Source organism: Denticeps clupeoides, chromosome 5 (assembly GCF_900700375.1).
Source record: "Denticeps clupeoides chromosome 5, fDenClu1.1, whole genome shotgun sequence".
NCBI lineage: Eukaryota > Metazoa > Chordata > Actinopteri > Clupeiformes > Denticipitidae > Denticeps > Denticeps clupeoides.
This window is the reverse complement of record NC_041711.1, coordinates 21,409,826-21,430,447: the sequence shown is the minus strand read 5'-3', so window position 1 is coordinate 21,430,447 and position 20,622 is coordinate 21,409,826. Positions and strand designations below refer to the sequence as shown.

Here is a 20,622-nt window from a genome sequence, read left to right as displayed (position 1 = left end):
GCACTGCATATTGTGCACTATTTCTCTGGTGTTAAAAGGTAGAACCTGGGTGCTATCTCACAGAGATTTTAATTAATTTCACTGAAACACATCAGCAGGGCTTAGCTAAAGGCCCTGTGAGCCTGATCCTTGCCTCAAACTCAGAGACAGGTTTTTGCTTTTGAAGGTCATTATCTGCTGTAGCCAAAGCAGCTGATGCACCTTTTCATTTCTCTGAACTAAAGGATGTCTGCTCCCCCACCTCTTTTGCTTTTAAATAATCTTGTTGAGGCTAATCACATGACCTCCCCAAGGCATTGACCTGCTTGTAGAGGACAGACAATTAGGACACCTGTGATATTAATACATGAAAGAGATTTTTTTTTGTTAAGAGACGCAGATGAAGGGAGAGAGGGGAAGTAGACAATGTTTTTTTTAATCCCTTACCGTTTCAGATGTGAGTATCAGTAAGCATCACATTTTTATAACCATATGTACAGAAAAGTTGGGATCCTATGGAAAATCCAAACAAAAGCAAAAATAAGTTATTGTTAGATAGATTGTTAGAGTGTGCTGATCTTATAGGCCTTGTCAGGTTGGTCTGCACCTGAACTGCACTAATATCAAATAGGACATGCATAAACTTTTCTGCTGAGAGGGAGTGTTTGCTGAGCAAATGCTTAAAAGTGAGTGCAATTACTGGTTTGACCAGCATTTTGTTTATAATTATACACCCAGCACAGAGAACGAATGTTGCAAAATGTTGCTGCAATGCATTGGTGTTTAAATTATATTGGACATTTGTTATTTTTCTGTTGAATTCATTACACATATATTTAATTGTTCACTGTAGTGTAATGCTGTAAGTGCAAATTTTGACTTTTTAGACCTTGGACTTTTTGATCTTCTTTATAGGTGTACACACTTATCACCTTATTAATACAGTTAAGCATTGATACATTATGTTAGGAATTCCATGCATGAAGCCTTTATCTATTGTAAGTCATATAAAAAGTACCATTTAGATGTAATTGTGATTGCTTGTGTTTTTTTCAAAGAAATAAAAAATCTAATGTTGACACATTTACATAAATCATTTGGATGCAATTTAGAAGTTTCAATTGTCATATCACTTGTCAGTGTTTTTTTTTTTTTTTTTTCTTCCAGTGTTTAATTTTTGTTTGAAATTAGAAAGGTTTTGTTCAATAACTTTAGCACGTCATTCCATAAATGATGGCTGACATTATATTTGTAAAGATCAACCTCTTAGTTGGGTTTTGGAATTTGGGTTGAAAATGCTGGATCAGTTATGGTTCAACCATCTCTGGTTTACTTCAGAATTTCTGGACTACTGAAGGGGTTGTTATTATTATTCATAAGTAAAACTTTAAATAGTCTTTTAATGCCATATCAAAGATGACAGATTAGTCACCTGAGTTCATTTTAAGATTTACATTTTTGTTCTTTTTCTTACACACCAACGTGGATAGAAAGTTGGAAAGAAAGAAAGGCTTTGTAACCTGCGATTTACAGTCTTTTAAAATATTTTTTCTCCCTTTTTTGATGTTACACTTTAATCTGTTCTTGACATAAACCCCCCTGAGTTGTAATGTATCACACACGTCTGAAATGATCAGGTAAATGAAATTGCCTTATCCTGACCCAGGTTAAATCTGTAGGATAGCGTCAGAGTGACTGAGAAGCCAGTGTCAGCTTTCCTAATTGACCCCAGGGGGATAACACCTGGCAGAAAGTTGGTCGACTTAATCTTCAGTTGAAAATGAAAGAGATAGCATTAAAGAGGATCATATCAAGGCAAGGAAGATCACTAAAATCATAGCTATGTCTCTACACATTCGCATTCTGTACACCTCACTCTCAGATTAGCTTTCAGATGACTTTTAAATCACTTTAAAATTAAGGCCTTTACTGTGATGAGCTAAGGAGAAAACAGGGATGTTATATGCCATGAGACTCACCCGCTAGACTTTTTGTACATTCTTACATGAAATAGTTGGAAAGGGCTGTTTGAGAATGATATGATGAACCCATATATAATTAGAAGCAATTTTTCTGGACTCTTCTGCATATAATTTCTTTTACAGCAGAAGTGCTCATATTAGCTTTCCCTCTTCTCTCAGTCATATATTTTTGCTTCTCGTTTATATATGTATTGTTGAACCAGCTGAAAACTTCAGGAAAATGTATAACTTTGATTAATATCTGATTGCTTCATTTTTTAATATTTGGCCTTTTAAATAACATAAGGTAACAGGATAGATTTGAGCTCTGTTCTTTGCTGTGTGTGCAGCTGTCAGGTTTGAATGGTTTGTTCAAACTCTAAATAAAAATGTAACTTATGTTGTAAATTGGTAGTGTATCTCATTATAAAAATAAAATAATAATCATAATACTGTAGGTGCAACATGATTTTTGTGAGTTAGGTTTTCGGGTTTGAATATGACCCTATAATGATTTTATACCCGACCAAGAAAAACCATATATCCGGCAACTTCACTGTACATGAGAACACACTCAACTTCAACCATTTGGTTTTAAGGTTTTCCTTTTTAACCTGCATTTACATTTGAGTAACAAGTCAACTATTAATTGCCCATTGTCATCCATCTCAGAACAATTTTGTGGAATAATGTAATGGGAACATTCAAATTACATAATGAAAGTGGCCATGAATGCCTCTGGATCCAACATATGTCAGTCTAAAAAGCCGAAGAAGTTTTATGAATGTATATAAATAGTATAACAGCTGGTAGTGCTAATGCATGCACTGGAGGATCAGATGGAGCACAGCACAGTAGGCTGTGATAAGTGCTCTGAGGTAGGAGGGTGCTGGTCCTTTTTTTGGCTTTGTAGGCAAGCATCAGTATGTTGAATCTCATGCAGGAACAAGAGACAGCTAGTGTAAGGAGTGTCATACTGGAGTGGGTGAACTTGGAAATGTTGAAGGTTGAAAGTTATGGGCTGGAACAAATGGGTCTGAGAGGCAAACCTGTCAAAGGAAAATTGCATTTGTCAAGTCTTGAGATCAAGAATCTAGGTGGCCTGTGTGTTTGTAAATTCTATGCTATTATTTGTGTAATAAGATGAGATTTAGATGGAATATTTGCACACACTAACGCAATGTTAAACACAGCTATGGCAAAACTGTCAGTGCTGAATTCGTACCACTTGCCGATCACTTCCGATTGGTGGATTGTTGATTTGAAATTAATATTTTTCAAATGGAATAATGTGTAATATTCTGAATTGCACATATTATTTACATGTAAATGGTTTACAAAAGCAAACAGTAAATGCCAAAGCACTTTGTTGAACAGTCAATTCAATGTGATTTGTCATATTGGATATGTCCTTTTTTTGCTTCCATTCCATAATCACACTGTTTTTAGGTGAATAAATAAGTTTATAAAAGAAAACATGGAATTCAGGAGAATTAAAATGGAATTTTGGAACTGATTTCATAGGGTCCTACAATTGAGATTGATATCTTTTTATGGTAGTTGTTATATTAAAGAACAAGGATGATTCATTGTTTTAACTACGTCACCTCCAGTCACAGGAGCAGAGCACAGAAGCAGAATCAGATTTTCAAATACCTTTTTCAGATGAGGGAAGGGTCATTACTGACCCTTTCAAACTCTTTTCTGAATGAAAATGGACCACATGGAGAGGTGGGGCTACTAGAGGAGTGAGATAGAGTTGGTACAACCGTGTCCCACTTCTGATGGCCAGAAAAGAGGTGTTCGGCAGATGGGTAATGGGTAATTTTAACCCTTATACTTTTACACATGCTTTTCTGTGATCGAGCTTTGACATGCTCCTTTCATTGGCTCATTATAAGGCATTGGCAATATTTCATGGAGTTTGAAATCGAAGGCCATTTGATGGTGTGAGAGTCGGTTAATTAAGAACGCCGGAGCGTGATCCTGTCCTCCAGGTGTGTTATTGGTATGCAGTGGCTGTGTGCTGATGGTAATGGAGGTGTGTGAGAGACTGTGGCTTTCCAACAGAAACTTTCCTGCCAGTGTGATTCCACTCCTATAGCTACTGCTCAGAGCTTGGGGCGTGACTTGATTCCAGATCATACCGTGCAGCTTAAGGTCTTGGTTACTGGATCTCTCACACACAACACAGGCACTCAAATACACACACATGTGAGGAAATTTGTTGTCTAGTTGTATAATTTGATGAGAAAATGTAAAAGGTCAAAATCGCTCCCTCTTAACAGTTATCTCAAAATAAAAGAAAATCTCTTTAGATAAATAAATGGTCATTGCATGTGATACTTAATTATCATTTAACTAACCAGCTATTATCATAACGAAGAGCGCAAGTTATTACCTGCGCAGGTTATTTTTTTATGACATTGCATTTAATGCTTTCTGTGCCTTGTGTTTAAATTGTGTTAAAATTTGTTCCGTGTAAAGTCAGTGCAAGTCAATCTTTGATCAGGAGCATGCAATGTCATGAGAAAAAAAAATTGGAATGCTTCCTGGGGAAGGAAGTGATGTTTGTTAGTGCCGATGGCAGAAACGTTCCAGTCTCCAGCTGCAGCTCAGGCTGCCATTAGCGGACTTATTATTACGAGAGTGAAAAACAAGTACCTCACCACTGGCAAAATATACACAACGAATAATACTACAAATGGCAGTGCGGCAGCAGTGTGTGAAAATCTGTGTCTGCTTGAACTAGTGAGTTTTGTGTAGATCCATGATGTGATGTAGGTTTTTAGCATGTAAATAGTTACTTGCCGTGTGCTAATTCTTATTCAGTCAGAGGGAGAGTGAGAAACGAAGAGGAAGGCCACATCATTGCTGGCAGGGTCAGCCCAACTAGGCCCCCCTCCCCTCCACCACAGCCCACCGCAGCTGGAAAAACGTTCACATTTGGTGATGAGAGCGTCTTCACAATGGGTTTCCATGGTGATGATGCTGAGGCAGGCTATGGTGAGAGAGTGGGATTAGTGATGGGGATGAATGTGAGTGAGTGAAGGCTAGGAGACTGTAAAATTCAGACGTGCTCTATGCCTCCGTTCTCACATCCTCTGCAATGAATCTTAAAACATGGAAACATGTTTGTTTAGTGTGTGTGTGTGTGTGTGTGTGTGTGTCAGAACATTCATAATTGGACTAAAGGGAATAATTCAAAAATTACATCTGTTTGCGACAAATAAGCTAAATAAGCTCATAAATAAGATAAATTAGTAAATAATTTGTAAATAATCAGTCTTTATTACCAACATTCTGTCCAAGCAGCAGCCTTTTTATTTTGTGAATTCTGGTTAATGACATGTTTTTTGACTGCCTGCTAGTGTGAGAGTTTGAGAACGAACAGCCAACTGGCTGCTGGTTATCAGCATTCCCTCTGGTCTCTAGATGGTGCTAGAGAGCTTCTCCGGAGGCAGCTTTTTCATTGTCATGCACATCCACAATTTCAGTGCTGCGGTCTGCTCTGTTCTCAGCTCAGTAGACACAAACACATTCCCTCTCCACATCTCCTCCCTGCTTATGTTTGTCTGCTGGGCTGCATGCAGTGCATGTGTCGGCTTTTCTCTTTGTAACGGTGCCGCACTCCCTTTGCATTAGGGTGAATGGTGGTGATTGCCAGAGTGCTGCTTTAGGTACCATCTTTTCCCCAGTATGTACGAATGTCAGAGCAGCACTAGGTGGAAACTCTACCATTTCACCAGCAACTTTCTGGCCTCAGCTCTTTGGGTTTGAGAGGTGAAAGCAAAATTCAGTACCTGCTTCCCTTTTTCTGCCGGACTGTTCAATTATACACAACCAAACCCTGGCTCTGCTGAAATTACCACATTACAGCTAATAACACACACCTCACGCTGATGGCTGCTGTGTCATGAATAACAAGTAGCTTCACCACAAACTGCTTGCCATTTTGAAATATAGGTTGTAATGTCTATGGCTGTTGTGTGCTGGACAGTTCAGATTCAGTATTTCGAGGCTGCTGTTACATCTGCATGGTTTTTATTTAATCAGACTTTAAATGAGAGCTTGCATTTTAAATTTAATCAAGACAGAAAAGATGCCACCAATTTTTTGGTTCTCTTTCTGTCCATATCTGTGTATTTCATCCCTCCATATTTTCTCCTGTTTTTCTCCAAGTCACCTAGACTTGGTGCTAATTTATTTGTGGCAATGTGGAGCATAATGGAACTTGCGTTGAATATTTATCCCAAAATGATAAAAGTACTTCTTTTGCTGGGGTGGGGTGGGGCTCACAGAAAGTGTTTTTCTTGGGATCCTTATTTAGCACGTGCCCTCTTCACAAATGTGGGGAAGGGATGACTGGTGTAGGATTGGAGAGGAAGGAGAATCCTCCTGTGGTTCCGTGTTGTTGGCCCAGAGCTCTTAATTATATCAGAGCAATGAGAGGTTTGTCATGCCCACACTCCTGCACGCATTTGCATCATGCATTAATGTTAGTGTTTATGATGGAGGGAGTAACAGTTTTTTTTTTTTCCCCTTCCTCACTGTCGTTCCTTCACTCAATATACCTCAGTAGAGCTAAAAATGGAGGGTAGCTTACATGGTTTGCTTTTCAATAATACACTTATTTGAGAGTCTCCTGCTTTGAAAAACTGATGAGTCACACTGAGCTGGGAAATAGAAAAAGCAATGAATAAGAACACAAATGAACCCAAATGAAAATTGTATATGTATGTTCTCTTTGGTCCTGAGCACATCCTTGAGTTCAACCAAAGAAATAAGTCTGTACAATATTGTCTCTTTAATTAAAGTTGTAATGTCTTGAAGAAAAGCCTGCAGCCTGAAGAGATTTTACTTTATTTTTCAATACAAATGGACTTTTACTCCGTTCTGGTGCTAGGTGATTGCAGGCAGTGGTTGGATCTTTTGAAGTGTGAGTGTGTGTGTCTGTGAGAGAGAGAGAGAATGAATGAGATGAAGTACTAATAAAGCTAAGCCTACTAATGCACAACAGAAACACAGTGGGGCAGTGGTGGTCTAGCGGGTGAGGAAATGGTCCCGTTATCAGAAGGCTGCTGGTTTGGATCATGAATCACCAAGGTGCAACTGAGGTGCCACTGAGCAAAGCACCGTCCCCACGCACTGCTCCCTGGGTGCCTTTCATGGCTGCCCACGAAGGTGATTGGTAAAAGCAGAGGACACATTTTGTTGTGTGCAATCTGTGCTGTGCTGTGTTTTACAATGACAGTCACTTCACTTTCAGTGTGTGGTATGTGTTTGGGTTCAGATTAGAGATGCTTTTTAAAGGAGAAGTGGTCTGAATCACATAAGACCCAGCACCAGTGATTACTTGCTTTCATTAAAGGAGAGGGATATTTTGACCCTGATGTCCCTATAATCCTTACTCACCTGAGTGCTAAAGACCATTGAACTTTGGCCCCTTGTGTGGTTTAGGGAGAGCAAGCACTATTCATTAAAGAACAAATTTGTGGATAATGAAGAATTAATGCTCTGCTCCCCAGCTTGGTTTTTGCAGCAGCTAAAAACGGCGTCCCCTGTGGCATTGAGATTAGACCTTGTTCATTAAAAACGGCCTGCGCTCTGGATGGAAGTATGAGTGCTGCTTCCTGTTTTTTTTTTTTATTTCATCCCCCCCCCCCCAAATCTTTCTTTTTGGCATCATTGATTAATGATTTGGCTCGTTATGAGTTGAATGTAAACCTAAGGGATCCATGCTGGAATGCGTTACACACAGGAAGAGGGCTGGGCAGCCGGCCACACTCCAACTGCCCCACCGCCCGACTGCTTATTCATACGGTGAAGTGATACGTGGGATTTTGGAAGGCTTTTGATGGAAGGTAAGCCCACTCCACAGGGACCCAGGCTGGGAGATGGTTTGACTCCAAAGTGGGTTGGTTTAATTAGATCCTTTGGTCATTCCAAAAACGCTGCAGTCGTTCAGTCATGAGCAAAACTGACTGAGTATTCGTTTCATGATGACCACTGTGGTCTTTGGCTGGAGCTTCACATCTACAGCACATCCACTTATCCAATCAGGGATTCAAGTGCCTCATCTTATGCATGAAGTGTGGAACAGCACCCTTTAATATGACATTTGCCTGCATCCTGCATCTTGCATGAGTACTTTTAAACCACTGACAGTTGTGTTTGATGAGATTTGGTGACTTCATTAATTTTTGAAACGCTATGCTCCTCTACTTTTCCAACTAAGGCTGGTCTTCCTGCCCTAATTCTCCTTCTTGATTGGACAGGGAGGAAAGGTGGGTCTGGCATTTAATTTGGTTGACCTGCCCTTTAAATGGCTGATAAATTTCCTAAGCATGTCTGACATTTACTTATGCTCTGCTGTTTTCCTCTTGCTTGTAATTATAGACAACGTTGCATGGCTGTTTCAAGAAAGAGAGTGAGGAGTTGAGCTTTTAAGTTGCCCTTTTTAAAAGTATAGCCAGAAGAGGAAGTTGCAGGGCTCTTGCACATTGTGATTAATCTGGCAAACTGGCATGAAAAATATTTACAAAAATCCCAGTCATAGAAAAACAGACAAATGGTCTCATTCAGCTGCACAAGTAACACCACCACACTGCAAGAATCGCTCTAGAATTATTTGAATCAATGGTTTTTGACATCTGACACTTTCAAAGTCCCATGATTTCTGTCCTAGGGGTTAAGGAAGCAGACCCATAACCAACAGGCAGCGGGTTTAAATCCCAAACCACTAAGGTGCCACTGATGCCCCCTTCTGAAAGGTGTCGTCCCCACACACTGCTCTCCGGGCACATTTCAGTGCTGCTCCTTCAGGGGGTGGGTTAAAAGAGGACAATTTTCTCTGTGTCCACTGGGTGCTGTGATGTGTGACAATCTTTCACTTTTAAGATTTCAGTCTGACTGAGAATCTGTAAGAAATAAGTTAAAGACTGAAGAAATCTGCTACTTGGATAACTCATGATATTTTAGACGTGTTATGGAGTCTGTGCTTTGAGATGTTTTGGCAGCATGTGCTTGCATGAGCTCCGTCAGTGAACACTGTGTGTGTTAAAATAGTTGAAAGAGGAAAAAGTACAAAAGTTCTTTTGTATTGGACTTGCTGACTAGCCTCCAGATATTTAAGATGGATGGGGTAGTTTTCCTTTTCAAGTAGTGTCTACCCCACACTATGGGCATAAAATGGAAAGCAGGGGATCTCTGGATTCGATTGGTTATTTATTGTCCATGGGCTGATCTAATTGGCTGGTTGTCAGGCTGTTGAAGCTCAGTGGTATTCGCTCTGCTTCATCCATAACCCTGGGCTTGCTCCAGGATGTTTATCTAATGACTTGGATTCAAATGCACCAGCCAGGAAAGGGCATACCTATGGACTCACAGCCAGGCTTGTTTCTACTTTGTTAGCTGTTCAGCATTCCGACCCACTGTGGAAGGGATTTATTCAGAGTTTTTTGCATTAGGGTATGTAACATTTTATTTTTTCAAAGTTTTTAATTAGACATTTTATACACAATACAGGGTTTTAGATTTCCTGTCTTTTTTTCTGTTTATGTGAGTGGGTGTGTCTTGTCTGTCTGTCTGTCTCTGTGCACATATTTATATATTAATAGGCACCAGCCATATATATGTGTTAGCAAATGGCAACAATAGACAAACTAATTACACAAACAATGAAATATCTAGATAAAAAATATTTGTCAACGGAGGCATACGAAGATGTTGTTGCATAGTGACATAAATGTACAAACATATCTAAACATTAATTGCGCCTGTTAACAATATCATTACTCCAACTATATTAACAAGGTCATGAAAAAATTAGTGAAATGACTTTATTTTTGGTTAATTATTTAGTAGTAGATTTAATGAAATTCATTCTGCAAGTCACATTCGTCCCTGGGAAGATGTGATCAAATTGCCGTTCACTTGTTGCCTTTGCGTCGGTTTTTCACCTGGTTTGACTTTGTGTTGGACTTTGTGTCGACCTGTTCCCAAAGTCTGTCACACTTCCCACTGATTCTCAATGGGTCTTCACTCATCTCCACTGGTGGTGGGCTCCATTGATTTTCCTTAAATCTTTTTCCTTGCGAGACCTCCCTATGATGGAGTTGGTCACCTTCTGCACATACCCCTTTCTGTTTCTCTCTCACCATCCATTCCTACCTCTGAGGTCTTTGTGGCAAAAGAATCCAGACAGTCCAGCAGAGCTGCTGAGTTTCTTGGATCTCTCAGGGCCCCCTCTAGCAGTATGGAAGTCTCTTTTTTTCCTGATATGAGTGAGAATGACCTGTTGTACTGCACCTTTTTATCGAAAATAAAATTTCTCTGAGTATAGCAGAAAAAACCAAAGCAATTTGTTCCCATCCGTTGACTTCTCAGATAACCCAATTCCCCAAAATTATATCTACTTGTACAGATCACGCATAATCAATTTCCTCATTAGTGTTCAGTGTCTGCGAAGGCCTTCTGGAACAACAAATCACAGTGCAGGAAATGTGTTTCTGGCTCATGCACACTCCGAGACTGAGCCATTGAGACAGCTAAGTGCACATTAGCTGGAAGAAGTGTGAGCTCCATGGTAGTGCAGTAACCTGTACAACAGTTGTATGCATGAAGGTTAACTGCAGTCTAGAGACAACTGGGCCTCATAACCTAGAGAAAAATAAAGTTGATAGTGTTATCACTTCCATAAACAATCTGAAAGCAAACCAGATTTAAATGCACATTCACACAGGAAGACAGAGGCCTGCGCCCCAGTTACTGAAAGCTCTGTTTTCATTCTTCTGGGGGGATATTGCTGAATGTAATTAACGTTAGTTATGCGAAGTTTAAATGCCACTTTGTAAATCCATTAATTCATTAGGCACGAGTCTAGCTCAACACCGTACCAATTTGCAACTGCTATCAGGAAGAGATTCCCTGCATTTGCATTTGGCAGCACCTACATAATCTGCTGGAGCTGTTTGTCGAAAATCATGAAAATGCATGGAACTGAAAAATCAGCAGAACCTCCGGGACACTTTATAAATGCTTTCTGTTGCTGCAATATTTTACAATGTTTATATAAATGCAATAAGTTATCATTGGATGGCAACATCTTAACTTAGAGGATGTGTGATTTATGCTTCATAAGATTAATATAGTTGTCTTAACATATAGTTGTTATCCTACTTTTAGACAACTTTTTGGAACTTGCTGCAAATGTACAAGATCATTTTTGTTTAGGGGATGCATGGATGTTGGGGTCCTCTGCTAAGTTAAGGTCCATAAAGAGCTTTAAATTCCTGTGGTTGTCATTATGATTTATTGTACAAATCAATTACACACACTGTTAACAGTCTTTTTTCCCCTCACCCATAGGGCAGTTTGCGGAGCAGCAGTCACCAGATCTCCCCTCAAGAGTTCTTGAATGAGCTGAAGTCAGCCGTCACAGACGAGCGTCTCTTTGCCTGCCTGGACTCACTCAGAGTCTCCCTCACTAGTAACCCTGTGAGGTAGGAGTTCCATTTTTTTTTCTTATACATTTTTGCTATGGCCACTCGCAAACACACTCCCAGTGTCCCTTTACCTCAATGTCTGTCTCCATTCACCTCTTCCACTTTTTGTCCAGTTTTCTATCCACGTCTGCTGCCCCCCCCCCGAGCTCTGGGCCCCATGCCGTGACTGATCACTGCATGCTGGGATTCATTAATATGTATCAGTGCTGCTGGGACACCAGGGGTTCTCTCTTGCCTGCCTCTTAATTGTTTGATGCGGTTTTGTGATGAGCATCCCTGCTGCTCGCTTGCATTTGTTACGAGAAACATGACATAGGCCCTTTCATGAGGGAGGGACAGATAAATTATTTCTGAATAATTATGTTTTTTTTTTCTCTGCCATTCTCACCTTAATTTAACATGTTATTTTTTAAAATGCAGTTCACACAGAGGGAGGTAGGAAGCTTCAGGCTATGCAAAGAGTTAGAAACAGATTAACATTAGAAGATTACCAAAAGTGTGACGTCATTTTGCAGTCTATGACTTGTTGCAGTCTTTTTAGCCTGCCTTTTAATGTGTGCTGTTTTTTATGGTATTAAACGTTTCAGCAAATAGGTTGTGCATTTTTTTAAAATATGTTGACAAATTCCCTGAGCCAAGAAAGGCAGATTTTTTTTGGGACTGCAGTGTTATCTTTATTTTACTCTCTATTGAGCCTCATTAGTAGAGATGGGAGTGGGTGATGAAATTTATTGAGCTGTTGTGTGTCTGTGCTCGCATGACAGTTGCCTCCGGTAAGTTTTCTCTCCATTGCTAATGCAAAGTAGTACATTTTCAATTTCAGGGAGCAAGTGTTTGCCAAACTGAGGCTGACAATATGGGGCGGTAAAGAAACAGGAAACAAGGCAGAGGTTGCTCTATACCGTTTTCAGCTTTATGGTCTTTATGAGGGAAATTGGTGGAGAAGTGGTTGCTAAAAAGATTTACTTCTGTCTATGAGGATAAAATCAGGACATTTATCATGATGTTTTTGTCCTATACTATGAATTCATCTGTACAAAATAGTTGACTAGGTAGAGAAGGTAGTATAGATAAGTGCATTTGTGTTAAGTGTGCAAGGGATACAATGGTAATGCACATACTGTACATATACTGTACACCTGTTCATGGGTGACCTGATTATTTAGTGTACTTGTAAGCAGTTGTAAGTGTGCAAATAGTAAGATGTGTGTGTGAATGACCATGGAACAATTGGAACAATTTTTTTCTAGGCCTAATCTGGCTGCTGTTTGAGTATTAATTCAGTCATGTGACATGTTCCATTGATCCATTACTGGTTTAAAGCATGCTACTAGCCAGTTAGAATTTAGTACTTATCAACACCATGGTGTAATAATCCATAATGGCTAATATCTAAGATAATCATAAAAACTATATATGTACTCTCAGAGGGAGCTCAGAGGAATGAGCATCTAGAAACAGAAGAAGACATAAACTTTTCAACCCAAATCATCCACTTCTGTCACCTCAACCTTTTTATTTTTTTACTTGTGACAAGAATCACAGCGATTCATCTTTCATCAATGTCAAATCACACATCTAACTTGTTCTGCCTGAGTTGACACAGTGTTTTTACAGGCTTCACAGTTGATTTCAAGAAGTCTTAATGTGTGATGTTGCTGCAAACTGTCTTTGACAGTGGGTTTACTTTTTCAGGTATTTGGTCTGGAATGTCCTGAAGCATGTGCATATTTTATTTTTAATACTCTTCACATTTTTATGTAGCAATCTTCTTCTTTACTATTGACATATCTCAGGTGGCATAAGTGCTTATGGATTGCAAATTCATGTTTTAAATGACACAATAATTCAAGGTTCCCACTGTGCCCTCTTTTAATTCCATTATTTAATTTGTCAAATACAGGTGTGACAGTTCATTGCTAGGTCAGTTTTCACAAATGTCACAGTTCCCATTTCTGACTCAAGACCTCAGCCTGTCACTGTCACGTGTTTCAGCTTCTGTTCACACTGCTTTCATACTGCTTTTCCATCTTTGAATACTCGTTCTCCTGTAAGCCTTTCATAAAAGAACGCGAGTTGTTCACCTGAAGCGGTCATGGTGTAGTGTGGCTAGTGAGTCACCTTCAAAGTACCCATGATGCACTTGACTGATTGTGTTTTGCTGTCAGCCTCGGAGGCTGTTGGGAAATGCAGCCTTGCTTCATCTCTCTGGTCGTCACAAGAGTGATTTGTACCAGGACGTCTACCTCAGTGGACAGAGGAGAGAAGGGGCGGAGGCATAATTTATTCCCGTGTTCTCAGTGCTTGGGCGAGGCGTCTGATTGGACGGGTGAGTGATGTTTCCATTATGGAGCTCGCCACCGTGAGTGACATTGATTTCCTCCCTCTCTGCAGCTATAGTTTAGCCCCTCTCTCTTTCATCAGTTCAGAAGTTCATCTTCACATCAGAGGGAGCGGGGCTAAATGGTTGTGAAAAGACACCTGTTCTGATTTACAGCTTTTCATGTGCTTCACTGAATGTGACTGGTTAAATATTGAATGAGGTTACTGTTGGATGGGATGAGGCAGGTCAAAGATGAGCGCGCATATATATATATCCAGAGCGACTTACAATCAGTAGTTATAGGGACAGTCCCCCCCCCTGGATCAACTTGCTCAGGGACACAATGGTAGTAAGTGGGATTTGAACCTGGGTCTTCCGGTTCATAGGCGAGCGTGTTTCCCACTAGGCTAGGTTACCCACTAGGGGTACCTCATGGACATGGCAGAGCAAAAAAAACAAAAAAAACAAGCAGAGGTAGAGGAAAGATACAAGGCCATATGGGCAATATTTTGCCTGCGTGGTTTTACGCTAAACACGCTTTTTTATGTAAAAAGTGCCACTTTAAACTGCGTCTATAATGTTGGTTGCCTGGCGCCGCCTGGTCTGTGCACATGCTCAACACAACCACACATTATGTGGGCTTTTCTTGTATGCGCTTGAAACGTGTTTGGTCTGTTTAGAGGAGGAAACTCTGGTGAGAATTCACCTGGAAGAACGAGCTCACACTGCCGCTGGGGTCTCTATCACACTCTTTATTAGGCTCACAGCACCTCAGGTAAATGGCTGTAACTGCTCTTACTTGAAGTTAGGTTACCAAAACGTCCCTATTTATATGTACCGGAAATAATATAAGGGACCACAGGAGCTTGGACCAGTCTGCTCGGTTCCTCTGCATGATGAAAAAGTAAAGCTGCATCAAAAGCTGCATCAAAACTCTGCCCACAGACTACTGTGGATTTAAAATAGTACAAATATACGATTGTTACACGCTAAAACAGACCACGCATGACGCCTGGACCTCCCCTTTCAGAGTGTGTTTCACCAAGGGTGATGGTTCAAACCAGAGGACACATTTTGTTGTGGCACCGTGTGCTGTGGTGTTTCACAATGACAATCACTTCACTGCCACATCAACACCATTTGAGCTGCTGTTTTCTGCAGCAGGCAACACAGCTTGAAAGAAATGAGCGAGCTTGAGCCAGGAGCATGTGGACATACTCACATTTTTGAATTGCCATGAAAAGTGTCTGAACAAAGGGAGTGAGAGAGAGTAAGTGTGTGTGTCAGTGTGAGAGTTTGTGAGTGTGTTCGTCGTGCAGTGTAGTGTAGAGAACAAGTTCTGACATTCTGTTCTGGCTGCTTATTTTAAAAATATATATTTGGCAGATGTAAAGCATACATGTGAATGTTTTTTTGTTTGTCCATTTTTATTTTATTTTATTGTTATTAGAACAGCTCAATAAGCAACATATTCATGTATTTTCTAAAAAAAATATTTCTGTTTTTGAATAAAGGGTTCGAAATGAATGCTTTTCTTATTTTAATCGACAGATTAAACGATTATGAAAATAATCGTTAGTAGCAGCCCTAATTATATATAAAACAAACTTAATTCACATTAGAATAAAGAAAGTATTTTATAATAATAAATAAATAAATAAACAAGCCTAAGGATCACAGCATAATCAGCATATTTCATTAATAATTACTAATGGTTTATCATGCAGTTGATTGTGTGCACAAATTTCATTCCATATTTGATCATGAATGGCTGTTGCTGTGTGTGCACAACTCACAATGATTGAAATTAGATTAATGTGTCACTCAAATATTTGCAGGCAAATGGGGAAACGCATGACCCACACGACAGATATGTACCAGAAGTGCAACCTAATCGTCAGGGAGTGTAAATGTAAAAGAAGCACCATGACTGAAAAACCAGCAGTTAAACTGGATAAACTAGCATTGTATTTGAATTTCTCTCAGGTGAAAATAAAAAAGAGCAAAATGTAAGCTAAAATGTATGTTAGTAATCAACCTCAAATTTTTTTTTCAAATTCTTGGCACAAATCTGATTTCTGAAGTCTTTCATTTCTTATAGACATCACCATTGACAGACATGATTCTGAGCCTGTTTGTGTTCAGGTTTTTTTTTCCTACTCTGCACCTGTGCATTTGTTTACGCATTAAATTAGTTGGATTCCGAGATTCCGTCTTAATTTTTTTTGCATTGAAAATCCCTATGTACGGACCCTAGTTCTGTAAAATGCTAAGAAACTAAGGTGTGATACTGTGTGCTTTTTGTGGTTTTGGGGAAGAGCAGCAGTCCAAAAAAAACAAAAAAACATTTGGCTTCCAATTTTTGAACAGGAGCAACAACCCATGTCTTTTATTTTTGTTGATATGCTTTATTCATAGGAAATGCCAGCTATTTAACACAGATGTAAAACAGGTTAATTTCCCAAAGGCCCAGTAAACCTACTGCCATGAGTCCTAGGGACCTGCTGGGAATTAATAATCTAAGGAGCAGATAATATAGAGATTGTAATTTTTTTTCTCTTTCAATGTACCATTTCTCACCATTGTTTCCAAAATTCTGCTCCTTTAAACATTCAGGTTCCTAATTTCAAGTTGCAACATCATATGCCTAAAGCACATCTAAATGATGTACCAGAGCTGTGCTAGTGAATGTGATTGTCATATCCGAGAAAGCACATTTACACCATCCCCTGAGGGAGCAGTGGACAACCATGAAAGGCGTTCAGGGAGCAGTTTGGGATTTGAACCTTTCGATTATGGGTGCTCGTCCTTTCCCGCTAGGCCACCACTTTCCATGGTATTTATGAAAGGAAACTGTTGAGAGCAGTGTCAGCGATGTTGCCCAGGTAACTTCATCTTGTAATTGTCACATAAAAGCATCCAATCACACACAAAAATCTTAACTGCTGTAATTTACTTAAATAAGAAATTGGTACATTCAAAACCCTGACTAAAGCCTGTACTCAATCCAGAACATCCCCAGATATTTTTATTTTATTTTTACTCAATAGCACTAGCGAGTGACTCCACATTAATCAATAGCCAGTATCCTGTTTACTGTTAATCCTGCTGTTTGGTTTGACTTGTAGAAACACGACACATCCTTTAATGTCATGATCCGGTCCGGAGTTTGGCCTGGAGTTTCATGTTAGTCATGTGTAATGTTCCCTGATCGTGTTCACCTGTGTATAATTAAATGAGTGTATAAAGCTGCCCTGTTGTGTCAGTTTGTCGTTGGTCATTATCTTTTTAAAGTTTAAAGTTATCTGGTGATATTTCCCCTTTCGTGTCTGCTCTGTACGCCGCCGCCTCGTCCGGATTCCAGCAACGCACCTCCGGTAATCGTCAGTTCCCCGCCAAGATCGGTTTTATCGGTTCCCCAAGAGTGACAGACTATTGGCGGCCTACAAAAGCTACCGTGGTGTCGAGAGGATCTGTCATACTGTCCATGTTCCCCCCCGGCGATTCCGGAGGCGGGGAGTAGTGGCGAATTCGTGTGGCCAGACCTCGACAGCCTACGAAAGCTACCGTGGGGTCGAGGAGACCGGTGGCGCAGTTCAGGTGCTCCTGGCGTAAACCAAGACGAGGATAGTACGTACGGAGGTGGGCCGCGGCCTGGAATATTTGGTGGACTGGGAGGGCTACGAGCCGGCGGACCGGTTCTGGGTTCCCCGGTGGGATATCCTGGATCCGGCCCTGCTCCTGGATTTCCATGACTGCCACCCTGATCTGCTGGGCCTTCAGTTGCTTGGCCTATGAGGGGGGGGGCTCTGTCATGGCAATACACCTCCAGCCCACCAGAGAGAGCCAGACGGAAGCGGAAATGAGAGCGCTCTTTGTGTTGAATTTATTCCCAGAGACGCTAGCCTTACTTACCCACGCCCAGCTGATTAGAATCTACTACCATGACCTTTGACTGTCCTTGACCTCGAGCCTTGCCTGCCCCCTTTGTCTAACCCACTGTCACTCAGCTCTGGATTATTATTATCAAGATTATTCTATTTTTTTACCCGGATATTTAATTGGGATGTGCCACAAATTGAGATGTAACACCTGGCTGGGTTTAACAGATGCCTGTAGATTGCTTAGCACCTGTGTTTTTAGTGCCACTGTTTACTAACGTCTGAGTGTGTTTAGCTAATTAGAAAGGTTAAAGCTAATTGATGATAGAAACACGTATAGCACAGCGGAGTGCTGAGCTCAATAGACTGCCGAGTGAAGTAGTAATGCACTAGGACCAGCCCAGAGCCATAGATCAATATGCAATATCATAAGCCATCTCACTCAGGCTGGGCTGGACCTAATGAAACGCAGTGGGAGGATTTTATCGGTGTCCGATCTGATGTATGGCTCTGTTATGTGGAAATGTATTGTCACTATGCTGTGTCCGTTTGTAGTGCTCTGAGTACAGCTGTATGTAGCCATTAAGGTGTTACTTTATGCCTTTGTGCGGTTTTATTATATTCTCATCTGTAGAGTATTGGATATGTATTTCTTCATGTGATTCACTGCTTCTCTGGCTGAACATAATTTAAGTATTGTTATATAAATATATTGCTGTATAAATGTTATATACAAACTTCATATCTGTATATAATGTCTTTGTCTATGGTTTTTACCTTGTTATTGTGTATTTTGTTGTATTGTTGTCTTTATTATTGTTAAGTTGTGAAACATGGGTCAAGGAATTTTAGTGAAGGCATTTCCATACAGGGAAAGTCAGGGAATTTGATAATTTGGGTGTGAAGTCATTTACATTTACATTTACATTTACAGCATTTATCAGACGCCCTTATCCAGAGCGACTTACAATCAGTAGTTACAGGGACAGTCTCCCTGGAGCAACTTAGGGTTAAGTGTCTTGCTCAGGGACACAATGGTAGTAAGTGGGGTTTGAACCTGGGTCTTCTGGTTCATAGGCGAGTGTGTTACCCACTAGGCGGGGATTCATCAAGTCAACATATGTCCTTACACTTGCTAAAATAACAAGCATGCCAGGCAAGTGTAAGTCTCAAGATATTTGACTTGAAAATCAAGACTAGTTCATCCAAAGTGATCAAATAAAACATGCATGTCAGAGATGGAGTTGAGGTTTTTGTACGTTCCATTCAACTAGCCAAGCATTTACTATTACATTTACAGCATTTATCATACGCCCTTATCTGGAGTGATGTACAATCAGTAGCTTCTGGTTCATAGGCGAGTGTGTAACCCACTAGACTACTACCACCCAAACAACAATGATGTAAAATGTAGTTTTGTATTTTATAACTATTTTAAATGCCCTTTTCTGCTTAGCAGAAAAGTCTGACATAGATTTGGAACCATGAATTTGGCTTGTGTTTTGATGCAATGTCCTCTGCAGTCTGTAATGGTATTCTGGGTATGTAATAGGGCTGTATTAAAACTAATTTGAATAATTTAGACAAATTAAATAGTGATTAGTGTTTTACAGCCACTGATGCAAAAAAAAACAGGAAAAAAATGTTTATATACGAGGTAAAAGTCGTAACAATAGGCCTACGAGAAAAAAAAAAAAGTCATAACTTTATGACTTTAAAGTCATAGCATTACAAGATCGCCATTGCCATTATTTGGCACGTCAGGGAAATGCTGATATTCCTGCACAGAAAGATTACGTTGCTTCAGATGAGTATGACTTTAAAGTTGTAAAGTAATGACTGATAATGTTATGATATTTTTTTAATCAGTGACCTCAAAACGCTGTCGTCAACAAAAAACAAAGGTAATAGGTTAAATGGCCAATATCTCTAGCATCTCTAGTTAAGGATTTTTTATGATAAAATGTGTTTTTCAGACCAGAAGAATGTGGTGGTATTATAATTAGTCAACAGCAATGTCCTCTGGTGCTTGCTATGTCTTTCATGGTGCCATGCAGTCCAGATGAACAATCTGTACTGGCTGTGATCAACAATCTGTGACCTGAGTTTGTTCCATGGTCCTGCCCCACAGAGACTAAGGGGAGAGAGAGAGGAGTGCAGCGCCTTTCATCAAACCCTTTTTCAAGTGAGACAAGTGAGTAAAGAATGACGTAAATGTAAAACAAAGGGAAGCTATACGAAGAAGACAGACTTTGAAATATTATCTATAATACTGTATTAAACTGCGGTGTTCTGTAGTTGTGTAAGCGAGAGGTTTCAGGCCATGACTGATGGCAACATTATTTTCTTTTCATTTGGTTTTCCAGTCAGTAGGTTTGATATTTGCACAGTTTGTTGGGGGACTTGAGGTCATGAAGTTGAGCCATAGTGACTTATGAAGAACTGTGCACACAGAGTAATGTTGTTTTATAGGATAATGTCTAATAATCTCACACTGTAACATTATGAAAAATGCTACTCTGAACACATTTGATATTATCAGATCTATAGCTGAGCATACAGCGCAGATAGACTATGTTTCATAACCACTGCACTCTTAGTCCTGCTGAACAATCCAAATGCATCAGTTCTTCTGGGCTCAGCGCAGTGGTAGAAATGGGCTCTTTCCCTGCTGCACAGCTGTCACACTGCACCGTTGAAACTAATTCCCATAATCCCTTGGGATGTGATCACCCTTGACCTCATGCTTGTCCCCTCCCCCGTCCCTTCCCTGCCTGCTCCTGTTGCCTCAACCTCTTCCACTCCACTCTGGTCCCTTTGGGGACAAGGTGCCCAACGGCGAGCAGTAATTGTATTAAATGGCCGTGATAAATGGTTCTGACAAACAGGTGGAAATTGGTTTTTTGATATTATATTAAAACTGACCTTCAGGTGTAAGGCTCCAGATTTGTTATTTTGTCAGATATACAATG

General features: G+C 40.1%; 1 protein-coding gene across 7 annotated transcripts in view; it reads left to right on the top strand.

Moving 5' to 3' along the window:
- The window catches only part of diaph3 (diaphanous-related formin 3), a 219,976-nt gene that overhangs the window by 30,288 nt on the left and 169,066 nt on the right, over nt 1–20,622 (top strand). For 6 of the 7 annotated variants that reach the window (XM_028979066.1, XM_028979068.1, XM_028979067.1 and 3 more), the window contains one exon: nt 11,310–11,443. In XM_028979066.1, coding sequence (XP_028834899.1) covers nt 11,310–11,443 — 134 coding nt within the window. Of the gene's footprint in view, nt 1–11,309; nt 11,444–19,778; nt 19,845–20,622 lie in introns of those variants that run through there. The other variant, XM_028979071.1, reaches the window with a different exon arrangement.